This window comes from Orycteropus afer, unplaced genomic scaffold (assembly GCF_000298275.1).
Source record: "Orycteropus afer afer isolate SDZICR_OR568_19922 unplaced genomic scaffold, OryAfe1.0 scaffold00258, whole genome shotgun sequence".
NCBI classification, from domain to species: domain Eukaryota; kingdom Metazoa; phylum Chordata; class Mammalia; order Tubulidentata; family Orycteropodidae; genus Orycteropus; species Orycteropus afer.
The window spans coordinates 256,612-266,195 of NW_006921845.1; the positions used below are offsets into that span (position 1 = coordinate 256,612).

The 9,584-nt window shown below is 37.1% G+C and overlaps 1 protein-coding gene across 1 annotated transcript in view; it reads right to left on the reverse strand.

Annotated features, from left to right (window-relative positions):
• Positions 1–5,634: 5,634 nt before the first annotated feature.
• Positions 5,635–9,584, reverse strand: part of VWA5A (von Willebrand factor A domain containing 5A) — a 32,040-nt gene continuing 28,090 nt past the window's right edge. The window contains exons 14-16 of the mRNA XM_007949953.1: positions 8,513–8,643; positions 6,419–6,545; positions 5,635–5,714 (exon numbers count right to left, since the gene is read on the reverse strand). Of these exons, the coding sequence (XP_007948144.1) occupies positions 5,635–5,714; positions 6,419–6,545; positions 8,513–8,643 (338 nt within the window). The remainder of the gene's footprint in view (positions 5,715–6,418; positions 6,546–8,512; positions 8,644–9,584) is intronic.

Sequence of the window (9,584 nt, forward strand, 5' to 3'; positions counted from 1 at the left end):
AAATGCTCTTGGAGAGATATAAATTCAAACAACAATGAGATATCATCTCACCCTAGCATTAACAGCAAAATTCAAAAAGTAACAAATGCTGGCCAGGGTTTGGAGACATTGGAACCCTCATACACTGCTGGTGGGACTGCAAATTGGTACCACTGTGGAAAGTAATATGGTGCTTCCTTAAGAAGGTGGAAATAGAAATACCATATGATCCAGAAATCCCACTACTAGGGATATAAGAGTCACAACATGAACAGATATATAAACACCCAAGTTCATCACAGTAAAATGATGGAAACAAACTAAGAAGTGGCCATCAATGCATGAATGGAAAACAAACTATGGTGCATGTACACAATGGAATACTATGCAATGCTAAAGAATAATGATGAATTTGTGAAACACCTCATAACATGAATGAACATTATGCTAGACATTACGCTAGGTAAAATTAGTCAATCAAAAAAGGACAAATATTGTATGAAGACCACTACTGTTGAAAGTCAAGACATGTTTACACAGAGAAAGAATCATTCCTTGAAAGTTACCAGGGGTGGGTGGGGAAGAAGTGAAAATCACTTATTAAAGGATAGACACAGATTACCTTGGATGAAGATAAAGAGAATATACAATAAGGGGAAGGTCATCACAAAATTAGCAAGGCAGTGGAAGGTTTGAGGAGGAGCAGAAAATTAAAGGCAACAAAAGTGAATACTATTACATACACAATCCTGCAATAAAGTAATAAGAATAATCAGCATAGTGACTAAGACACTTGCCTGCTAACCAGACGTTCAAATCCACCAGCCACTCCTTGGAAGGAAGGTTGGGCAATCCTACTTCCGTAGTGATACTGCCTCAAAAACCCAAGGAGGGGTCGCTATGAGTCGGGGTTGACTCGACGGCACATAACAACAACAACAACAACAACAAAGATACATAGATAGATACTCAAGCTGAACAGCAGTGAGAAGGTGAATGGCGCTACACTCATTAATATACATAGGCTGGACAAAGGATATCTCTACTTATGTATTTATATGTACAGCAAATATATCCAGGAATATAGTAGTGTATACAGAGGACAGTCATAATCAAATACCTTGAGGGAGTGAGTTGTCAGCCATGGGGGCTCAGGATCATAGACTCATCAGGCACTGGGGTTAAGTGCCTAAAGCATTTGACTGCTAACAAGAAGGTTGGCAGTTCAAACTCACCAGCTGTTCTTCAGAAAGAAGATGGAGCACTCTACTTCCATAGTGATACCGCCTTGGAAACCCAAGGAGGGGTCGCTGTGAGTTGGATTCGACTCCATGCCAATGGGTTTGTTTGTTTGTTTCTTTTTTCAAGTCTGCAAAGACAGTCTTCTACACCTTACTTTGGTGAGTAGAGACTAAGGTCTTAAAAGTTTGTGAGTGGCCATCTAAGGTGCAATTTTTGGTCTTTCCTCATTAGAAGCAAAGAGTGAAGATTACATCAAAGATGTGATGAAACAATCAAAAGAACTAATGGACCACATTAACCCTATCCTCCCTCAGTGAGATCAAGAGAACTAGATGGTACCCAGGTACCACTGATGACCATTCTGAAAGGGATCACAATAGGAGGTCTCAGATAAAGTGGGGAGAAAAATGTGGAGCAAAACTCAAAATCATAACAAAGCACAGACCTACTAGTCTGATAATGGTTAGTGGAGTCCCTGAGATTATGACCCTTAGACACCCTTCAAGTCAGGAACTGAACTCCCATGCCTCAGCTTTCAACCAAAATGATAGACAGTCCTAGAAGGTGAATAGTAATAACAGGAAGGTATACACTAGACAAGATAAAAAAGAGTAAAAATTGCCCAGAGATAAAGCTAAGAAGGCAGAAAGTAACATGAAAGAAAAATGAAGGAAAATGATAAACAGAGGGAGGAAGTGGGAAAAGTGCTATTACATTGTGGGATTGCAATGTATGTCACCAAACAAAATGTGTATGAATTGTTGAACAGAAAAACAATTTGCTCTGTAAAACTTTCACCTAAATTACAAGTTAAAAAAATAATCTATACCTTATTTATACTACAAAAAAATTAAGATAAAAGAAATCTTGAAAGAACCTAGAAGGGAAAAAAAAAAAAAAAACTTAGCTACAGTAGAATAAAGATAAAAACTATAGTGGACTTCTCCTCAGATAGGAAAGAGTTGAAATATTTAAGGTGTTTAAAGAAAAAACACAAACTTTGAATTCAATATCCAGTGAAATTGCCATTCAAAAGCAAGGAAGAAACTAAGACTTTCTCTGATAAACAAGAACTGAGGAACTTCATCACCGGCAATTTGCCCTGTAAGAATCATTAAATATGTTTTGAGGAAGAAGGAATATGATATACATTAGAAACAAATCTGAATAAAGAAGGGAAGAATGGCAGAGAAGCAATAAATGAAAATAAATTTTCTTGTTTTGAGTTGATCTAAAAGATAACTACATTTGCTTAAAGCAGTAAGAATACCTTTGGTGATTATGACATGGATAAATGAAATAAGTGACAGCAAAGTTATTATGGACATAAGGGAGAAATTAGGAATACTGTTATAAGGTAACTGCACTACACATGCAGCAGAACAGTGTTATTTGAAGGTGGACTTAGATTAGCTATCGATATATATTAGAAATTCTAAGGCCACCATTACAAATATATATTTTTTAAAATGTAATTGACATGCTAACAGTGGAGATAAAATGAGATTATATAAAATGCTCAATTAAAACCAGAGAAGACAGAAAAAGAAGGGTAATAATGAGTAAAAACCAGTTAGTAAACATGGTGAATATCAATAGCTATATCAATAATTACCTTAAATATACATGGTCCAAATATACCAGTTAAAATGCAGAGATTAATAGAGTGGATTAAAAAAAAAAAAAAAGGCAAGAAGCAACTATATTTTGTTGACAAGAAATCCACTCAAAATATAGATTCAGAGAGGTTAAACATAAAGGAAAGATGTACCATGTTAGCACTAAACTAGCAGAAAGCTGGAGTAGCTAAATTAATTTCAGACTGAGCAGACTTCAGAGCAAGAAGGATTTCAAGGATAAAGGGGCCATTGCATAATGATAAATGGATCAATTATCCAAGAAGACATAACAATCCTGAACATGAATGCACCTAACAAGAGGGCATCAGAACATGGGAGGCAAAAACTGATGGAATTAGGAAATAGAATACAAGTAATCAGCTCATCATATAAGTTTTTGTTGTTGTTGTTTTATTTTCTTCTGGTTATTCAGATGCTTCAAGCAGATGAACTGTTTTAAGGAATCAATGGCTATGACTTGGAAGAGGAACAGCAGATGCTAAGTGGTCCTCAGTGTTACTGTATTGGAAATTAGGAAGATAGTCAATGAGTTTCATGAGTAAATCTGTCCACAAGGCAGCCACCAGTGGATGTCCTGGGCTCAGTTTGAGAGAGGGAATTTTGAGACAGTGAGGTCACCTATCCTTCCTGTGGCCAAGTGTGCAGCAGTCAGGGAAAAACTGCTGGGTGAGGACAACCAACAGGACTCAAGTGCAGCTTCTCTCCTGGTTTCCTGGCCTAGATCTTGGTGCACAGATGGTGCATTGTATTTTCCTAACACTGAGCATGAGCCTTGAAAAGGGCTTCACAAATGTGCTAAAAGACTTCTGCTTTCCACTGTTGATTATAAAGACCAAAGTTGTTTAGATTTGAGAAATCTGAAGTGGGTCATTCATTACAGCTTAAATGGAAAAAAAAAAAAAAAAAAATCATGCAAGTTTAAAACTGTAGTTTCTTTTGCATTTTAAGGGAAAAGACCCTGCACTGAGTCCTTAAGCCCTAGTCTAGCCTGAAACTGAAGAATGAGAAAAGGAGAACTGAATAATAAATATTCTGAATAAATGCAAATTGCCATCTTCTTGTGGGCAGAGACTAGCTTCACAAGTTTCATTGTCTTTAGGAAGATGTCTCTTCCTGTTCTTACACTCATGGGTCCTATCTAGGTGGCACAAACTTGGATATAAATCTGTTTCATAAAAACAGTAAGTCTTAATTTCTCAAACTTTTACATGCATCCAGGTCACCTGGGGACCTTGTGAAAATGTAGATTCTGGCACAACAATTCTTGGGCTGGTTAAAATTCTTTATTTCTAACAAGCTTCCAGGTAATGCCATAGCTCTAATCCACAGGTCACCCTCAGCCATAAGCAAACACAGAGGAAAAAACTGAAGTCCGGGAAGATCAGTTTCCATTACAGAAGTGGGGAAAATTCTCCTAATGCCAGTTGACTCAGCAGCTTAAAATAACTCAGACCTAAGCCATTCTCTGTCTGAGTGAAAAGGTATTGAGGTCCTGCTCAGAATTCTTGAGTATTCAAGCTCAAATCAATAAAGAGCTTAGTTCAATACCTTAGCTTTTTTAATGGAGATATTAAGCTCCAGAAGATTTAAACCATTTACCATGATTACACAATTGTTTAGGATTATGATCAGGATTTCTGTGGTTTTGACTAGTGTTCTTTTACACGTTTCATATTAAAAATGAAACCAGCATACAGCAGATGATATGGAGTCAGGATACAGTGTGAACAGTGGAGGCATTAGAAAAGTTGGGAGAGAAAATGAAGGATAATAAAACCAATGCAGATCCAACAAATGAATTTATAAAAGACCAGATACAAAAATGTGCAGTGTAGGAATAGTCATTTTATTATTGATACTATTATTTTAGGGAATAACACATCAAACAGGCTCATTTTCTTTAGGAAAGTGTATATGGGACACAGGGTAAGAAGAAATTATGAATGGGGAGTTCCTTTCATCCCTATAGGGTGAATGATCCAGGTTCAGGCCTCAGGCAATGATGCCTTTAAACATGGCCTTCCCTTTATTACAGCAGATCAAAGTCTAACTTAGAAGACTCATGGGCTCAGCCTAAGTCTGAAGATTCCACTATAGCCCTTTTACTCATATCTTTAATTAATGATTAAGGAAAAACATCTCTAACAGGTGTATCTCAACACAAAGTTCTTAGGTAGCTGTAGGAAAGACATGTAGCATAGCTAGCAAAGCCCAAGCAAATACAACCAATAAGGTAGGCAACAGTGCCAACTGTCACAAGGGAAGCCTTGAGTCTCTCTTTATTTGTGATCTTGAGACTACATTGATCTTGATGTTTGCTATCAACCTCTGCTTCTAAAAAATAAAAAATTTCAGGGCTCATCAGTCTGATCCTATTGGACAGACAAATAAAAAGAAGAAAGATCTCTTAATTTGGTCATTCCCTAACACAAATATTGCAACCTATGGTTGAAGTCCACGCCATTTGTTTTTCCTGTTTCTGTTCTAAAAAACTTGGGAGAAACATTGCTCTCTATGAATGCTTGGAACTCTTCCAAGAAAGGGAACACGTTCTGGGGCCATCAGCACTTGCTTGAGTGAATATAATGGGGGATAGGAAGATTACATTCAAGGGGAATCTGGAACTGAGAGGAGGTAGGGGATGGTCATCCTTTATTTTTATGACAGGAAACTGATGAAAAAGGTGTAAAATACAAAAACACATCACAGCAGAAGAGAGAGTAAAGGAAGGGGCAATAGCTGAGAAGAGAGCTTGTGTTTCTGGATGGTATCCTTAGTGGGTTATGGTTTTAGGATCCACAGTTGACTTCAGGAGAGAAACAGCAGCTTTCATAAGCTGATGCATGGCACAGCCTGTGATGAGAGGTAGCAGTGAATTAGGAATCAAGGCACAGCAAGGTTAAAAGTAATGGAGACTTCTCCCACTTCCCCTTAAACCTCCCTGATCATCTCCCACTGTCTTCCCTCAAATCTCTGGACTATTGTCTTCCTATTGCCCAGATTCTCCTTTCTTCTTCTCTGGTCCAAGAAATACTCAGCAGCATGATGTAGTAAATACCCAAGGAGTTGTTGTTGTTGTTGTTATGTGCTGTTGAGTCGGCCCCGACTCATAGCAACCCCTCCTTGGGTTTCCGAGGCAGTATCACTACGGAAGTAGGATTGCCCAACCTTCCTTCCGAGGAGTGGCTGGTGGGTTTGAACCGCCAGCTGTCTGGTTAGCAGGCAAGTGTCTTAGCCACTATGCTACCAGTAGGTGCTTCAATTCATCTTATACTCATCTTGGTCAAGATAAGAACAAATGGCATCTCATGTCCTTTTTACAAATCATACTCCCATCCAGGTCCCTCTCCAACTTTTCTCACCCCTCAGTCTTAGATGTCACCCTCACACTTCCATTTCTGTCAAGGCAAGAACTAGTTCAGTGGCTAAGCATGGTGATGGAAATGTGATCATTGGGACTCTCTGTCCCTCATCCTCCATTAAGCCTAAAGGATCAGTGACTGGGAATACGGCTGACTTCCGAAAGGAAAAGAGGAGTCTCAAGATCGTGTTCTTACCTACATTAATGTGAATCCAGGCCATTGCTTTCCTTGCCAGCAGATCCCATTCACACTGCAGCTCCTTACCATAGACATGCAGCCAGAGCACAGCCAGGACAGTAGCCCAGCCTGAGGAATCCAAATTCTGTACAATAGACAGAAACGTTCCTGAAGCTTCCACATTGGGACAGGAAGTCTCTCAGAAGAAGAAAAAGCTCCATTCCCTCCTCTAACTACTACTAAATGGGATTACCTGGTCTCTCTGTACCATATACTACTTGCAGTCGGTCACAGTGTCAGGCCTTGAAGCTCAGGGCAATGATTCATTAAGTCTTAGGGTAGAAAGGACTTAAATTTTAAATCCATTGTAACGATCTAACCAGTCCCTAGTTTGAAATCCCTCAAAACACCCTGAAAGTGGTTACCCACGTGACATAAAAGAAACATGTATGCACAAATACTTTATATTTTGTAAAGAATTTACATGATTTTTTTATTTTAACCTTCACAACAACAAAAAGAATGGATCAATCAATAAGTAAACGATTGAAACAAAAACAACAAAAATAATAGTAAATCCAACCTTATAGAAAGATCAACCACCACACTTTTAAGAAAGAAAAGTTGATTCGTATAGAGTTCATCTTCTAGCAAATAATGGTGTTGGGACTGGGGCCCAAGTACTCTGATTTTAAAATGTACTTTAATATATTGCTTTATTGAAAGTCTCACAGAATAGAGATTGATGAGTTTTTACCCACGGACCTAGCTTCATATTTTGGAGTCAAACAGATCAAGGGAAATTTCCCTTTAATATCATGGTTTTTAAGGTTTGAAAATAGGTATTATGTCTTCTCTGAGTAGCCTAATTTCAGGTCAAAATCCTCAATTCCTTTAATCCTTCCTCTTACATCAAAGCAGTAAGTATTCCCATGCTAATCTGAAAGCAAATATCATGGTAATTTGTAAATATATATATATATGTATATATGTATATATATGTATATATGTGTATATATGTATACATGTATATATATGTATATATGTATATATATGTGTATGTGTGCATGCACGTGTGTGTGTGTGTGTGTGTATCACCTTAAATTCTCACAACTGGAGGGGTAAATACACTTAGGAAAATTTAATAATAATATGGGTCTCCAGAAATAAGTACAGGATCTAGTGGTTATAAAGATTTATTTCAAGTGTGAAACCAATTCCAAATTTGGGTTTTCAACTAGTTTTCATTGTCTATAGCATCATTAAAAAAAAACGAAAATCAAATGCCTTAGTGAAATTCAGATACACTAGGTTTCTCAATTGACTGAATTTATTGGCAAGACACATACAGAATTTTTAATTTTCTAGTAGCTAATTTTTCTTTTTGAAAAAGTAAAAGAGGTGAACATATTTTAATAACATAATTAAAATATATTATTTTCTAGTAGTCATTTTTTACTTTTATAAAAAGTAAAACTGTAGAAGTGAAATTACTTAAATAATTAAAATAATTTCATCTCTTTATTTTCAGAGAAAGGGTAACCAAAGGGAGGAAGTGGGAAGAGAGCTATGACATTATTGGCAATTGTAGTCAATGTCATAAAACAAAGTATGTATGAACTGCTGTATGGAAAATGAATTTGCTCTGTAAACTTTCACCCAAATCACAACAATTTGTTTTTAAGTGATATATGACTACTAAAAATTCAAAGTTACATATGTGTCTTACATTGTATTTCTGAGACAATGCTGTTCTGGAAGAAATAATTAAAAGATAAATTTGTGATCACGTGGAAGAGGATACAAGAACCATGAAATGCCCAGATCCAATGAAAACAACATGTCAGACTAACATTTCATTCCTTGACATGGTAACTCAGCCAATAAATTCAGGCAATTAAGAGACCCAATATATTTTAATTTTAGTAAGCATTTGAATTTCTTTTTAATGATGTTTTAGACAGTACATATTAGTCTACAGCAACCTATATCCTCTTTCCTCAGGTGGTTCCTGACCTAGCCATAATTCTCCTTACTGGCCCACTACCTCAAACACACACACACATGCACACACACACACACACCCCTTCATTTTTCTTCTAGGACTCTCACCTTGTAAGGAAGGGCAGCCAGTATGTCTTCTACACTCAAACCTAGGACCAAGGCCAGACCTTCATTCAGATCCCAAGAACCATCTGCCTTTTGGAGGGAAATCAGCTGCACAAGATGATTATCTCCAAAGACTTTTGGGGAAAAAGAAAATGGGAAATTATGAAGCTTTTGCCCAGTTAGCATACTTGAGAGAGGCTGCCAAATTCAGAGGGATAAGCTATAGGAAGAAAGAGTGCAGAGCCAAGCAGATCCGACCAGGATCCCCACTTTAGGCCTTCCTCTAGGAGATGTGCATTTTCTCTGTGACAATGTAGGCCACCCAGGTGATGCACTGACTCCAGATGAGTTGCACTCCAAATATGTCAACAAGGGAAAATAAAGGACATTAAAGAACCCATGGACTAAGTAAGCTCTTTAGAAGTCTTATCTACTCTTGTTTAAAGGGTTTTAAAATTTTAAGTATATTAAATATATATATGCAAATATGGCTTAAATTTAAATTATTGAAAACTTCAAAAGAAAGCAGATAAAAAGAAGCAGTCTACCTCAGAGAGCAGTTTACTGTCTAATTCTGGTAGCATTGAAATTGCTTAAAGACCACACACCTCTCTTAGGAAGTATCTAGCATCTAGCTATCTATCATATGGGATGATGAATTTAGAACAACTTAGAAATTAGTAGATACAAAAATACAAAATTGTAATTAAAAAAATATATATAATATAGTTATTCTCTAATGAAAATTAAAACTAAAACAAAAACCAACAACTAATGTTCTGAATTTCAAGTCTTACTTTGAATCTCAGCTCTGCTAACTTACTTGAAGTGTAAAAGTTATTTAACATTGTGAACTTCAGTCTACTCATCTGTAAACTGGGGAAAATAATGCCTAATCCATGAGAAAACATGTAAAGAACAGGGGCTGACCCCTACTAGGATAATAAGCTTTCTACATATAATAGTTGCTATTACAGGAGCTCTGGTAGCATAGTGGCTAAGACACTTGCCTGCTAACCAGACGGCTGGCGGTTCAAACCCACCAGCCACTCCTCGGAAGGAAGGTTGGGCAATC